General features: G+C 37.9%; 1 protein-coding gene across 1 annotated transcript in view; it reads left to right on the forward strand.

The window, feature by feature from the left end:
- The window catches only part of vldlr (very low density lipoprotein receptor), a 48320-nt gene that overhangs the window by 17246 nt on the left and 14443 nt on the right, over positions 1-16631 (forward strand). Inside the window, exons 4-14 of the mRNA XM_028462545.1 lie at positions 2263-2385; positions 3764-3972; positions 4926-5088; positions 6002-6124; positions 6560-6682; positions 9257-9376; positions 10983-11108; positions 12060-12231; positions 12573-12797; positions 12865-12983; positions 13559-13698. Coding sequence (XP_028318346.1) covers positions 2263-2385; positions 3764-3972; positions 4926-5088; positions 6002-6124; positions 6560-6682; positions 9257-9376; positions 10983-11108; positions 12060-12231; positions 12573-12797; positions 12865-12983; positions 13559-13698 — 1643 coding nt within the window. The remainder of the gene's footprint in view (positions 1-2262; positions 2386-3763; positions 3973-4925; positions 5089-6001; positions 6125-6559; positions 6683-9256; positions 9377-10982; positions 11109-12059; positions 12232-12572; positions 12798-12864; positions 12984-13558; positions 13699-16631) is intronic.

The raw sequence follows: 16631 nt of genomic DNA on the forward strand, positions 1-16631 counted from the left end.
AACTCATACAATTCAGCGACCGCCTCTCCACTCCAGAACGAGTCCTTTATGCATTTTTTAACATAATTTATTCATGTGCCGGAGGCCAGCCTTCATTCACCTCATCAGCATCTATTTGTCTTTTTCGCGCTAATCAAAACACATCACCCGACGGCTCATTTACAGTGCAGAGCCTGACCCGAGCCAGTGTTAAAATGATCGCAATTAAGCCAAAAGACTGAGTCAGGTTAGGGTGAAGATTTACAGCTTTTTTATAAAGACATTGAATTTGATCACAATGTAAGCTTCAGCTGGGGGCATTTTTCTGCAGTTAAAAAAAAATCCACAAGAGCTGGGCTAGATGTGTAGTATCTGAGCAGAGGTCCCAAGGTTGTTAGCAAGGTGGCGGCTTATAGTTATCCTAGAGATGTTTCCGTTTGTCTTGAGGCAGCAACTTCAAGATAAATTGGCTCACAACCCATGTGAGATGACCTGTTTCACTGTTGATCAGCCACAACAAAAACCTGACTGTTCCAGTAGTACTTGTGGATCAACCACATACTTGATGTGACTTTTGGTCATCATGGTCAATGTTTTCAATGTTTATCTTTTGACTGCTCTATGACCAATTACAGCAATCACAGTATCTTCGATGCATGTAGTTTTTATTAGGGAATCTGTATCCTTTTTGTTGCTGATCCCTTATTTCGAATTTTGTAGCATTTTGGTTTCTTAATTTTCCTAGTTTTAGTCCAAAAAGAATATTAAGATCAAATGTTAGGGAGGAAAATGGGTGAGGGATTGGGGCTTCCAAGGTGGAGTGACATAATTCTGATGCATTTTGATAAGGCAATATAAAATATTCCTACAAATGGGCAGCTGACATAAACAGCACAAATTTCACAGTTTTTCTATTTGTGCACCCAGTGTAATGATGCATGCTGAGTCTTATATTTAAAATGTAGAAAGAAGCTTTTTCTATTTGCACTGAAATTTTATCCCTATGTCTATATTCTGCAAAATATGTTTTGGCTTAAGGCAACTCCTTATTCGGTGCCTAACTTCATAAACCAGTGAGTCGAGAGCTTGAATTTGGGAATCACTGTAAACAACTTTGTAATGCCACCTGGTGAAGCATTATTGTATTGTCTGTGACCCAACTTCTGCAGGTAAGTATACAACAATAGTTTAGATTGGATCTCCTTACTTTAATGTTGACGTTAGAGCATGTAAAGTATTAGCTGGTTACTAATTAAAGTGTGTGAGGTCTGCAGATAGAGGTTGATTTAGAACACACCTGCATGTCCTGCTGTAGGCGCTTGATATAGGAAATACTGCAGTAGATTGGCTTAGGATGGTCTATTCTTACACACAAACATACACGTCCACACGCAAATCACACAAACGCTTCCACGCGCAAACAACACTTGTGCGGAGCAAACAAACATGCCCTCGGACATCTGAACACATACACTAGCATCAGGCTAGTTACCAGAGAGGCTAACGATACGTTTCGTCTCTTCCAAACAGAACAAATGTTGTATGGATTTACCTGCTATTGAACTCCTTTATTCACAAACGTCTGAGAACTTCGGTCTAACTCTCCACCTCCGCTCTGCATCCTACTTGGTCTACTGACAAAACAACAGACAGGACTCCTCTTTTTGACACAAGTTCTTCTGTGTCATCATGTTCTACTAGTTCTGCAGCTTCAGAGCTTTCTTATCCATTTACACCGTAACCAGAGCGCTACTGCTTTCCTTCGCAGTGCAACGTTGAAAAGGCTTGGGTCAGCGTAGCGTTCCGAACGTTGTGTAATCAATATACTGGTACTGTGGTATATTAAAATGTATAGCATAACGAAAATATATATCGGTATTTGGTATGAACCGGTATACCGCCCACCCCATAATGATAATAACTTTACATATATATCCGATATCGGGACTCGATCGAGTCAAACCACGTGATTGTGCCCAGTTTCCTTTCACGTGATTGGATCGAGACCTCCTTACCAATATATACATAGTTCCACTCCAACCTAATTTTATAAATATCTCTATGGGATTAACATGTTTAAGCTTACTTATGCGATTCCCCCACTGGATGTATTCCACATAAAACATCATCTGTGCTAAATAAAACTAATTCAACTTCAGATATGGAAAAAGTGCCGTAATAATTTTGAACGTGTCTCAAACTGCACATAATTGCTTTTCAATATTATATTAGATAATATAGCCCATCTCTAACTAAAAGTGATGTGCTCTCTATCCTGTACAGACATGAGAACGTGTCGTGTGAATGAGTTCAGCTGCGGACCGGGCACCACCCAGTGTATCCCTGTCTTCTGGAAATGTGACGGAGAGAATGACTGTGATACCGGAGAGGATGAAGTAAACTGTGGTGAGTAGAAATGGGACTTTTCATCCTGAGCTCATGCACTGCTTGGTTTTGCACTATGCAGGTTGTCATCAATTTTAAGTAAATTTTTTTTATTTTTTTTTACTTTTATCAACTTGTTATTTGTCAGATTTTTACATTAGGAAACTGTAAATTACATCATACATGCTGCCATTTAAATTCTCCATTGACAAACTCATGTAAAAATCGTAAAGCATAGTTATAATTAGTGCTTTAAATGGGGGGAAAAACAAGTGTCAGTACTTCCCTTAAAAACATGACAAAGCATGGGGGATCTATCATTAATCTATATATTATACATTTTACAGTACAGAAATTACATGGAACAAAACAATGCTGTTTGTTTAAAATCAAATCCAAATTCAAAGTGTCAAGTAGCCACTTTTATTAACTTAAAGTCTCATGACGTTAACGTGGACATGAAGATTGACATTGAATGCAAATAGAGAAAATAAAATGTCCTTTAAAAACAAAGAAGTGATAAGTCCAGTTTTGACTTGAGATTAAAAACGAGTTCTCAATAAACTTATCAAGGTTCCCTTATGTAAAATATACTTTCCTCAGTGTTATGCCTGGCCTTTGTTTTTGCCAAAGTCGCAAACTCATGCTGCCACTTCAGCGTTATTTTGCTTTTTATCTGAAAATAAGGTAATATATTGACCAGCCATACACATAAGGACCTTTTTTTGGTGACTTCAGGCTCAGCTTAGATGTGTCCCTAAAAATGAAGCGTAATGTAGAGATTTTGCAGCACACCGAGCAGGGAGTAGGAAACAGATATTGCTCCATAGAAGGTGTTTACATCTCAGGCAGGGTCTGGTGCAAATTGCAGATGCAATGCTGGTGTTCACCTGCATAAACGGGTGTGTTGTCACAACACAGAGGGCTGGTAATAGTGAGTAGTGTGGTTCAGCTGCAGCCAAACAAAGCATCAGCTGTAAACTGATGTTCAGATTCAAAATGACAATTTTTATTTCACAATGAACACACTTGTTTGTTTGACAGGCAGGCTGGCCTATTACCATAACTGTCAGCTTCAAGCACACTGGCTGCAGCAGGCTGTATTTTCTGTGTCTTCTTGAGCATCTAAAGCAATGTGAAATCCCATGCATGCATTTTGTTAAAAGAGCATGACCTGAAGGGAATGTCCTTAACATTTTGAAGGTGGTTAAAGAATATTCACCAGATATAACCATGGCCTTTCTTGTCAATTTAATATGACAGAAAATATGAGCATTTAACCAAGTTTGATAATGATGATCTATGTGGACAACGCTCAAACGTCACATCAGATTTTTGTATTAGTTTTTTGGCAGTTGGTACCACTACTGCCCATTTACCTGCTTTATATCATCTCCAGGAAACATCACCTGTGCTCCAAATGAGTTCACTTGTGCCAGTGGCCGCTGCATTTCCCGTAACTTTATGTGCAATAGTGAGGACGACTGTGGCGATGGTTCTGATGAGCTGGGCTGCGCTCCATCTTCCTGCGGCCCCAGTGAGTTCCAGTGTGGAAACTCCTCATGCATTCCCGGCAGCTGGGTGTGTGACGATGATGTTGACTGTCAGGTGAGTAAATCAGTAAACCATAGACGCAATAACAATAGATGCCACATTGACTGTAGAGCTGCCCTTCTCAAATAGTGGGGCGGGGAGCAATAAAGTGTAATTGTACATCCACTACTGTAGGGGGCAGTGATTCTTGAGTGTGCACTCTATTAGAAACCATAGAGCAGAGGTTCCCAAACTTTTCAGTCCGCGACACCAATATATATTCTCTTTGACCTTGAGACGACGGTAACACATGCACTCGGAAGACATTGAACCTGCCTACCTGCTGGCTACCTGGGGCACGCATCTGATAGGGTGACGGCCAGCGCGAGACCGCCGTGCTCGTCGGTGCAGAGTGGGGTTTTGTTTCTGAGCAATTGACAAGCCATCTGCGGGGGGAGAGGGTGAGACCCGGACCCCACCAAAGGACGCAGGGCGTCAATTAAAGACGTTACAGGCCAATCACGCTGATAAGCCGCTTGAGTTTTTTTCAGCAAAGGAACAGAACCCAAGCTGCTTGAGGTCCAGTGTGAAATATCCACAGTCAGTCATGATTTGAGGTACAATGTTCTGTTCTGTTCCTCACCCGTCTTCCAGAAAAGAGGACCTTGGACGACTGGCCAACACTCCAGTCCTTCTTCTCCTCCTTTTTTAAAATGGTGATTTCTCCACAGTATTCTAATTTTTTGAATTCCTGTTTTTATGAGCTGGAAGCTCAAATCATGTAAAAAAACAAATACTGGAAGTCGTTTAAATTGTGGGCCCTGAATCTATACTTTATGAAAGTTTAACTTTTTGAATGAACTTATGGAAATTAAACAACTTTTCCATAATATTCAAATTTTTTGGAAAGGGTCTGTACGCACTCTATTTTAGTTGAAAAATTGCAAGAATTTACATTTTGCACACTTAGATTTTAAGAGAAAAGATAATTGTTTATTACATGACTCTGTCCATCTTGATTTCCAAAGGATCAATCAGACGAGTCTCCAACTCGTTGCGGCATCCACCCGACACCACCTGCCAAATGTTCATCCAGTGAGATGCAGTGTCGATCAGGAGAATGTATTCACAAGAAGTGGAGGTGTGATGGGGACTCTGACTGCAAGGACGGCAGTGATGAGGCCAACTGTCGTACGTACATGTCAGCATTGATGTATATTGTTGGTTCCGATCGTAAAACTTTTCTTTTTTTTTTTTTTTTCATCCCTGGGAAACTTTGATAGACTAATAATGATCATTATCCTATGAAGATGACTTATCATCCTAAAATGCACTTTTAAAGGCTTAGAAAAAACCATGAGATGAAATCACTGTTTGAATTTTTATTGTGCTTTTGTTGTGTAAAAATGCCCTGGTGTTTTATATTTGTACAATGTCGACTGATCTACTCCATTCTGAGTAGCTAAGGAAAAAAAAAGCTACAAACATTCATTTACACTGTTTTGTTTGACAATACAACCAGCTAATTTGTAAGAAATTAAATGTTGTTATATGTTTATGAAGCCTGATGGGATGTTTTCCACTATGATTCAGTGTTAAGACTAAGAAATTAAGACAAAATTATTTTAAATCAAAATTAGAACTAATTTCATCCAATTCGAAGTTTGTGCTATTCAGAAGTATCCCCTCACTAATCTGACTGGGAAGTTGAGGCATACCAATACTGGTCAAATATTATGATGGGAATACATTTTAGACTAAATGATCTGGAGATTTGGAAGAATAATAACTTTGAATTAAGTGTTCTAGATAACTGACATCAGACGTCCTTAAATTGTAGTACTCACTGATGCAAAGTACTGGTATGACAATGATGCAAATGGATGCCATAATTACGTAAAACAAAACTTTAACATTTTTCCCACACCTAGTATTGTATCTTCACATCCTTTCTAAAATAAAACTAATTTGTATTTAGTTGTCAAAAATCCCACTGCTTTTGTTTTTCTGTAGATTACTAAAATCAGAGCAAAAAATACCTTAATTTTTCCTCATGTAAATCAAAACATGTTTGATTAATGTGTAATTTAATGTCTCTCCTTAGCGGTGCGTAACTGTGGGCCAGATCAGTTTAAATGTGAAAACGGTAACTGTATCCTGGGCAGTAAACAGTGCAACGGCCTCCGAGACTGTGCAGATGGCTCTGATGAAACCAACTGTAAAAATGGTACGTGTCCTAATTGTGTGGATGGTTCTTTAACCTCACATTGCTTTGTCTGTAATTTGTTCTTTTTGCTTTTATATTTTACCTGAGACACCTCTTGAAGTCTTTGTTTTTTGTTTGTTTTATGTTCCTCATAAATGTTAAGATCAAAGTTTCAGGTTTTTCTGAAAATGTTATTTCTGCACAGCTCAGGAAACTGTAAATATTATTTTAACTGTTTATTAAACACTGTTTTAATCATTTGATATACACATTTTCATGAAAAATGTTGAAAAAAAAAATCAAAACAATTTAGACAAACAAAAGTAAGCCGGTTAACATATTGTTAATTAATTCATGCTTATTAATCCAGTTAAAAATAATAAACCAGTCATATTTTGTACATGTACAGTGTAGAGTCACAGCTTCTTACAAGTGTTCTTTTTCAAATCCCTGCAGTTTCTCTGTGCAAGGGACCAGAGAAATTCAAGTGTCGCAGCGGTGAGTGCATCGAGATGAGCAAAGTGTGCAACAAAGCCAGAGATTGTCCTGACTGGAGTGACGAGCCCATCAAAGAGTGCAGTGAGTTTAAAAATCTGCAAATGTATATATGATCACTTTTAACCAGTGTCCTTTAAAAGCCTGGAACTTTTTTTTTTGTTACCAATTTTGAGGTAAAAAAATTATTTTTAATAAAATGTTGTTTTTTTTTTTTTTTGTTGCCTGCCCAGTTTTCTTTAAGGCCAGTCTTTGAATCAGTTGGCTGAGCAAATATGATTTTTTTTTTTTTTTCTTTTTCTTTTTTCTGATGTGATTCAGTGGCCATGTTTACATGGGAGCTTTAAGTCCTCTTTAAAGTGGAATAAATGTATTCCTTTTTAACCTCACCTTGTAAACACTTAATTCCTAATGCTAATTTAATTCCGAATCAAAATTAATTCCGAATTGGGTGGCTGGTTTATTCTGTTTTCAATTTCGAATTAAATAATTCCTCTTTCTTGTAAACAGTTAACACTTAATTCTGCTTTAAGTTAAATCCAGTTGTTTTCCGCATGTGCGACTTGCTGCAATGACACGCTGGGTGACGACATAATCCAACATGGCGACCCGGAATAGAGCTATTTCATAAGAGCCTTAAAAGACATGGATATAATTAAAAAAAAAAAGGGGATGGACGGAGGGATAAACATGCGGACATTCCCACAGACACATGGACTTATTACACACATGGAGATCAGCAAACGGAACTTCACCGGTCTAATGAAGCCTGTTCACCCGGAGACAGAGTAAATACGTCCCTATTCTGCTGCACAGGCTGTAATATCACCAAGTTTATTATTGTAACAGTTGTTAGAGCTACTATCTTTACCATAGAGCAAATGTTTATTCCTGGTTATTGTTTTCCGGAGTTTTACTGGGCTTTACTTAGCGGTGATTAGTTCATATCTCTCTTCGTTCCGTGGACCAAAGTGTGTTATTGTCCAGCTGTTGCTTCAAAACTACAATCAAAATAAAGGTGAAAACAGTTTTCATGTGTGGTCTTCAGTGTTACAGTCAACAATAAAAGGTTTGTGTATTTTTCCTGATAGACGTGATGCGTCACATTCGCCCCCTGAACAGTCTTCATGATTTTAGTTAATTGAACAGCAATCTGCTTGAAATTAATATTGTCAGAGTTCATCTATGTGATTGGATCAACGCCTTGCCCCTTGTTACCCCTTTAGATTAAATTAATCTCTCAACGATGGTTTTCATTCTGTCGCACAGGCCACATGTTTGTGGTCTGTTGCCAGTTTGAGGCAGAGCACAAACTCATACCCACACCCCAGAGCCTGCACGTGCAGCTGCTTTTCTGCCGTCAAGCGCATATTAAGTTTCTTATTCTACTAAATCTACTAAAATATTCGTTTTGGCACTTAAAGTTTTAGTTTGACGGACATAATGGCTTGAGAAGATTGTGTTCCTAGTGGAAAATAATTTCTGGTGGATGCTTCGTAGTTCCAATTTGTGTAGTAACTTCTTCCTATTTCTTTTTTCTACCGTTTATAATACAGTGGGATCTTCTTCTGCATCACATGGCACAAGGTCTCCAATTGGGTTTATTAGAGGAATTGTAAATGTATGAGGTGCATATACTGACTTGGCAATAAGGACATTGAAGTACCTTTTATTTATTTTTAACTTTGGTCGTTAAGTCGACTATTTGGTCGATGCCGTCGTGGTCGACCAGCAACGGTATCAGTTTCAATACCGTGCATTTATATAGGTGATAAGGATTAAATATCAAATATAATTTATTTAATGTCTTAACATAAATCTATGTCTAGCAACAGCTGTGAGTGTGTGCTGGCTGCAATAGAAAAAAAAAGTGTTGCTCAGAGCAGTCACTGACAGTGCAGCACTTTGCTCTGATCAGAGCAGAGGGAACGAATGAAGACCAGCTTGAATCACAAGCGTCCACTATTGAATCAATCCTTTATTATTCTTACAATGTATACATGGATTATGTAAACGGAACCACTGCTGTCTCTGGCGTCGCAGTGTTTTTTTTTTTTTTTTCCCGTGCGCTGATCTGATGTTGACATCAACAGTTTATTAATAAAAGCAGGCTTACCACTAACACAAATGTAAATATGTCATTTGTATGAGGAAAAAATAGGTTTTAATTATCGGTTTTAGGTCGAGTTTATAAATACCTAATGTCTATCAGACCTGTAGGTTTCACTTGCTTTGTCAGGTTCTTGTCAAAGCTTGAATAAGGTTCATATCAATAATGGTCTGTTTAAAAGCAAATTGGCGCCACAAAAAGCCAAATCAATTTTTTTTCTTTCTCCTTGTCCTCCTCCACCTGCTCATTCATTCTTCTTTTCTTTTTTTTTTTTTATAATTCTGGTCGACTAATCACTACATATGCCATAGTCTTGGGCGACCGTCCTTTTCCTTGGTTGACTACACCCCTACTTTTGTTGGGGGTAAATTAATCCCCACTTGTGAAGTGGATTTGCTTGGACGTTTCCTCCTGTCTTTTCTCTATACTGTTGAACCATGTCTTGTCTATCGTGAATTACCTAAATGTGATGAGCATTTGTTGTCAGATACACAAACTGCATGAGTGCATCTAATATTAATCCTTTTTTTCTCATCCACGTGCCTCAGATCACAACGAGTGTCTCCTTAACAACGGTGGCTGCTCCCATATCTGCAAAGACATGGTAATTGGCTTTGAGTGCGACTGCACACCTGGACTGCAGCTAATTGACCACAAGACCTGTGGCGGTATGGAGCTTTTTTTGTTTCTGTGGCTTAATGCATGCAATTCTGTAGTTTATGGGGTCGGTAATTTTAAAACACATATTTTTAGCCTACTGAAGTAATGATGCCACACCGTCAATGCGAATTTTTGATTGAAATCAATTGGTTGCATTGTCAAGTTTCTTCCAAAGTTTGAACCAAACCTTAAAACAATGTGAAATCAGGGGATGTAATCTATGAGTTATTGTTTAAAAAAGTATTCAACATACTTTACTTTCATTTCACAGCAATCACACGCTATTGTTCAGCAACAAAAGTTTGTGCACAATATCTTACTACAGAAAATTAAACTGGCATGAAAATGTAATTTTCTCCTGCCTCGCCTAGAAATCACGAATGCATTACTGTAGAACACACGCTTGCGTGCACACACTCAGGCTGTGTTATAATCTGTTTCCCTTCAGAAACCCTCTTGGTTTAGTACATAAGGAGCTGAACTGTGAACAGTTTGTTGTTAAGGTGATCTTGGCCTCAGCCTTTGCTTAGTTATATAATAACTTGAATGAAACTCCCTGGTTGCCATGAAGCACTTGATGTACTGCAGAGGTAAATTCTTTCAGAAAAGTCGAAAGACAGCCCTTTCATTGTTTGACCAATCTATAGTCGGGATTTTGCTGGTTTAATATCAAACCAATGGTGATTTTATATTTGAATTACAAATATTATAGTTTGACAGAAATGCTATTGTTTTAAGAAATGGTTACTAATAGCAAGTTGGGATTTTGATTTAACTCTTACACTTTATCTCTACTACAATGTATTCTTGTTTTAGATGGTATATAGTTTATTTTACAGTTTAAAAGTTTCTGAGATGAGCTTTTATTGATCTAATTTCTCATGTCTAACACTTTTTTATTTGCTCTGTATTCCATTTGTGAAGCAACCTTGAAAGTGACTCATAGTTCACTTGTATTGCCGCAGGTACCATGTCTTTCAACAATTCAACATAATTGGTGTTTTATTATTTGCGTATCTTAAAGGACAAACACACAAAAGCTTCCTCTAGCTTGTTTGTGGCAGTTTTTTTTTTTTTTCTACTTTTAGATTATATACGATTCCTTTGCATTTGGAAAAACTTTATTTTAGTTTATTTTGTTCAGGTCTTTTTGTGCAAATCCATAGTTTAAACCCTTTATATTTCTATTGTTACAGTGCTGTTTATTCATGGAAACGAGATCAGAAAATTATACTTTTTTTTTTTTCTTTTTTTTTTCCCAAGCATATTTTAAGCATAGTGGGTCAACAACTGCCAGGTTTTATTGATCTTTTTTCTTTGTGCTGATAATTTGCATTGACATTTAGGCTTGTCATGAATCAACAAACAATATTAAGTGGGTTTTTTGCATCAATTAAAAAAACGTAACTTCTGTTTGTGTTTGCATCGTGCTTTACAAATTTCACATTTCAAGTGGCGAGAAGTTTGGAACTTGTCTTGAAGTATCATAATCGTTGAATCAAAAGCACTTTTACTCTATCGGGAAATGTAATATTTATGGTATTTGCACATCCTTTGTCATTTACCAGAATAATTTGCTGTTATATTTTTTTCTTGTCCCCTCTCACTGCACAGACATTGACGAGTGTCAGAATCCAGGCATCTGCAGTCAAATCTGCATTAACCTAAAAGGAGGATACAAATGTGAATGCCACAATGGCTACCAGATGGATCCCACCACTAGCGTCTGCAAGGCTGTGGGTGAGTTTTCAGAGCCCTCAAAAGGTTAAGATTTACATTGTTTTAGGTTTATTCTTAGTTTGTTAGTTTGATTTCTACCTTGTTCTTCTCAAAGTTCAACACAAAATCATCCTTGTTTTGTGTTGAGCTGGGTTGACTAATATATTTTCTGGACAAAAACTAAATATAAGGGTAAGAAAGTTATATAAATCATGAATTCTGTGGTCAATAATCATCTCCTTTTACTTGACCCCCCTCGTGTAAGTTATATAATTATGTACAGGCCTATAACTGACTGGGCTGCTGAAAGAACATATGCAGTTTGATAGGATATTCTAGTGATTCTGAGGAGGAAAATGCCCAAGAACTCAGTCTCCTCTGCTGCAATGTCTGGTCTTCATCCTGCTCACTACATGTTGTGCAGACCAAACTGTAGCAGCTCCTGAGTATAAATAATGCAGCTGACTCTAGGCTCTAATGTATAACAGATGTTGCAATAATGGGTCCAGACACATCAAAAATACCTCTAGCATACTTTCAGCTTACTTTTATTTATTCATTTATTGCTGCAATAACTAAAAAAGAGTCAGTGTCTATAACTCATTCATCTGAAAATGGATCATTTGTAATACTAATTTAAAAAAAACATTTTTTACAACATAATTTAATGAAGGATCAAAACAGAATTTGTGTTGCTTAGGCTTTAACAAAAATTGTTTTGCGCTTCATTTTGTTCAAAAATATACTTTTTTTATGTTTATCCCACAGGGAATAATGTTTTAATAATGTAAGTTTTCACTTTCCATGAAAAGAAAACTCTTCAGAAGTAGCTATTTTTTGTAGTTTATATTTGTAACTGTGTTGGGTATCATACATTTCTGAAGTCGCATCAGTTGAACTTGGTGTAAAGCCTTTTGCTGCTATTGAGGAACAGTCCCACTGAACTTTTGGTCTCAATTAACTTGTCATCAGGTAAGGAGCCATGCCTGATTTTTACCAACCGCCGAGACATTCGTCGTCTGAGTCTGGAGCGAAAAGAATACACGCAAATTGTGGAGCAACAAAGAAACATTGTGGCTGTGGATGCAGACTTCAACCAGCAGCTGATTTTCTGGGCAGACATGGGCCAAAAGGCCATTTACAGGTCAGCCAGATGAAGCGGTCCGATCCATTTGAATTACGTTAGACGGTTGTAGCTGGATGGTATCCTGCGGGATTGATCTTGGTTTAATACACTGGTTATTTTTTTTATTGAGGAAACATTGTCGGATAAGAGTTTCTTTTTCTTTTAAAAAAGCAGAGCATGTTTACACTTGAGTTTTAAATCAACATAACTTTTTTCTGCACTGCCCATGATTTGTTTTGAGTCAGCCTTGGCTTTTCATCCATTCAGACTACTTTAAACAAATGTTGAATGAGTTGTGAGTCAATACAAAAGTCAACAGTTGGTTTGGTAAATGTATTTTTTTTTTTTTTTTTTTTAAGCACGGTGCTGGATAAACGTGGAGATGTTGGTGCTCATAAGAAAGTGATCGACAACGTTCAGACTCCAGTTGGAATTGCTGTGGACTGGGTCTATAAGAACTTGTACTGGTCTGATCTTGGTACTAAGACCATTTCAGTGTCTAATTTCAATGGAACCAAGCAGAAGGTTCTGTTCAACAGAAGCCTTAAAGAACCAGCATCCATTGCAGTGGACCCGCTTTCTGGGTGGGTGTTTTATTGACTTCTCATTTCAGATTGCATTGGCCCTTCTAATGTTATTGGTGCCCTCTAGGTTTCTGTACTGGTCTGACTGGGGAGAGCCAGCAAAGATTGAGAAGTCTGGGATGAACGGAGTGGACAGACAAGTTTTGGTGGCGACGGACATCCAGTGGCCCAATGGCATTACTTTGGGTGAGAAAATACACAGCTCTGTTCCAAGAAGCTGGCTCAACATATCCTGAAATTAAGCCAGAGCTGCAGATTGACCCAGCCTGCTGTGGATAGATCTGGACTTAAGTTACCTGAACATGTTTCTCTTCATATCAGCATATATATATATAATCTGTCATTTCAGTTTAATAGGCATCATTTTATACAGCAGGGTTTGTTCTCACATTTCTATCTGGGGATAAGAGTCACTTTTAAATACATTTAAAAAATGTAATTTCTGAACTTGAATTTTCTTAATGCTTTATGCCCTTTTTTCCTCAATCTCACTCCATGAGTTCTGTTTTTCTTTGATCACTTTTCTCAACAGATTCTAAAATGTCTTTATTATGGGGAAAATGAATCATGCAGATGTTACTCAATGTCTTTTTACACAAAACCAACCTCGTCAAATGTTTATTTACATGCTGAACTAGCCTCTACCAGCAGGTTATTTGAAAAAAAATAAATGAAGTGCAAATGAACCCTTATTTACTCAGTGTGCTTACAATGTGAGAAAACTCATTTGTATTCAATGACATCATTTTGCTTTTGTTCAGATCTGATCAAAGGAAGGCTATACTGGGTGGACTCTAAGCTGCACACACTCTGCAGTGTGGATCTGAGTGGGGACAACAGGAAGAAGGTGCTCCAGTCTGCAGACTATCTGGCTCACCCGTTTGCTCTTACTGTTTTTGAGGTACGCCAACTGCTCTCCCCTGCACATTTTTCTTTTAAAATATGATTACTTTTTTTTTTGCTCCTGATCTTACAAGTGTGAAATGCACCCTTCATGGGACTGTTTATTTGGGGAGGCAATGCTGAAAATTCTTCCCACATTGCATTTTTAGGAAGTAGAACAATCTGCATTAAAGGTAGGGTAGGCAATTTTCAAAAGCTAGCATGATTTTGAATGTAGCCTCCCCGATGCCTCCGCCTTTACCCCCTCGCCCCTCCCCTCTGTGCTCCGTGTCACTCACATGCACAAGAACAGCTGCTGCAGAAGCAGAACTCAGCTCATCGCTTGTATTGTGTAGAAACTTCATTCTCATTCAGCAGTAAGTAAACAATAAACTTTACCATTTTATATGTTAGACGTGACCAAAAACTCTGTTTTAACTCTGTAAGCGGTGACGTGCTTTCAGTGTGAGCTCGTGCATGCAAGGGACCGAGAACAAGCAGGGAGACAAGGAGACGTGATTGGTTAAAAAAAAAAAAAGTTAGTTTTTTTCCCATTCGTAGAAGTTTTTACAGGTTTACAGCTGCTACAGATGACAGATTTTCTTTGTTCCTTTTTCAGAGCACATAAGATCTTAATTTCTGTCAGGATATAAATACAATTTCAGCCAAAAACACAAAGTGTATCTGGAGAAAATTTCCTAGCTTTAATATTATGCTGTGACAGTAATTTCAACTTGCAGGCTGCTGCACTGTTTACGTACAAGATGTGACAGAGATCATCGTGACACCAGTTAGTGGGAGAGAGTGGGCACTTACTGGGTGACGAGTCTCGGAGGAGATGAAAGCAAGAAAGATTCCACTAGAGGTGTGCACAGCTGATTGCAGTGTCTAAAGTGAGCACAATGGCAGTCACTCTTTGCCGGTCCACTGGGTTTGTTTTTACTTCGTGAATTTTAAATGAAATAAGCAGACTAAACCTTTAATGTATATGATCTTTTGATAGAGCGTCCAATTAAAGTTCACGACGGGTACCCTTTAAGCCATGAAAGATTAGAACACACGGCTGGTTCAAGTGAAACTGCAAATGACATTAGTTAGAGTGCATGTTGCTGGCTATGTTTTGGTTGGTTGTTAAACCAAAAAGCTGAAAATACTGTCGCTATTCAGAGTGGGATACTGGAGCCAATATGCAGTTCTCAGAGGATGCCTAGGACAATATCTAGAGCTTAACGTGAAACTCTACAGCAGCAACAGACATGAGGAACATTGTTTAAAGAACGTACAGAGACAACTTGTTAGAGGTTCCCATACAGCAGCTCTCTTCAATATATTCTGGGATTGTATTGGACTGATGGACCTGTGGATGACATTTATCTCCATTTGACTTCAGTTGTTAATTACACTCTTCTATGAACATGAAAACACTCTTCCATAAACATGACAACATTTTCTTTTGAAAGTGGATTTGGAAGAAGGCAGATGTTTTTCAAAATAAATTAATCATAAAAAGTGACAGAAAGCAAAGATGGAATAGCAGCAAAATATATGTAATCGCTCTGGTCTGAGGGGTATTCCATAAAGCAGGTTAAGTTCAAACTCTGAGTTAGTTCGGGCTCAAATGAGGGAAACTGAGTATCCCATTCCTAAATGCGAGGTATGTTCTTCTGAGTATGTCACCATGGCAACATTGTCCGTGAACTAAACCTGCTCGCTGGCAGGTTTTATCGAAGAAACCCTGGGTTTCTACCTGGCTCCGCCCACCTGAAGACTGTTTCTGAACACTTTAATGAACCTTGACACTCTGCTCTGCACAGACGTGCTCACATCATTACTAATGTTGTGTTGCTTTGTTTTTTCTTTTTTTTGTGCAAACGTTAGTTTTCTTTATAACATTGTGGATGCAGAGCATTAAGTGAAAGACACTGAAACCAGAACAAAGAGGTCAGAACACATTACTCCAGTTTTAAAGTCTTTGCACTGGCTCCCAGTCAGCCTCAGAATAGACTTTAAAGTTCTGCTGCTGGTGTATAAATCTGTGAATGGGTTTGGTCCAGAATACATCAGTGACATGTTAGTCTGGTATGAACCCAGCAGGTCTCTCAGATCTATGGACACAGGTCAGATAGTGGAGCCCAGAGCTCACAGTAAACATGGTGGTGCTGCGTTTAGTTGTTATGCTGCAAAGAAGTGGAACAAACTGCCAGCATCTAATGTGAACATTTTTAAATCAAAGTTAAAGGCACTTTTTTTCTCTACTGCGTATGATTGAGAGAGAGATTTTTGGTCATGTTGTTGTCATGTGTTTGATGATTTTACTGATGATTTTAATTGATTTTACTGATGATTTTAATTGTTCGTATTGATTTTAAACAATTGAATGTTTTATCATGTAAAGCACATTGAGTTGCCTTGTGTATGAAATGCGCTATACAAATAAATTTGCCTTGCCTGCTTATTTCACCCATCAGGGTGAATAAATCACTCTTTTCCGGATAGTTACCATTTTAGTTCGTCTAACCTTCGATCCATTGATGATGGCTTTTTATTGCACGCGTGCACCTAAGTAACCCAAGGTTTACGTACTCAGGGTTGATTCACCCACTTCATACCAGCTGTAATGGAATAAGATACCCAGAGTTTCCCATAGCTGGGTATGTTGACCTAGAGTTTATGGATAGACTCAGTTTGTTAACCCTCCTTTATGGAATACACCTCTGAAGGAACACAGATTTTCAACACTTTTTAACTTCACACAAATTAAGTTCTTACATTGTTTTGTTATAATTTGAAATGTAGATGGATGATCTCAACCATTGCATTTAGAATTATTTTCCTTTTTTTTTTTTTGTGCAGCAATTGGGTGAATTGTTTTTATTTTTTTACCAATTTACTATTGACTGTAAGTTCAAACGGATTTTGCAAAATAGTTCATGATGAAATGCATAAAATTAT

The sequence above is a fragment of the Gouania willdenowi genome, chromosome 12 (assembly GCF_900634775.1).
Source record: "Gouania willdenowi chromosome 12, fGouWil2.1, whole genome shotgun sequence".
Classification (NCBI taxonomy): Eukaryota; Metazoa; Chordata; class Actinopteri; order Blenniiformes; family Gobiesocidae; genus Gouania; species Gouania willdenowi.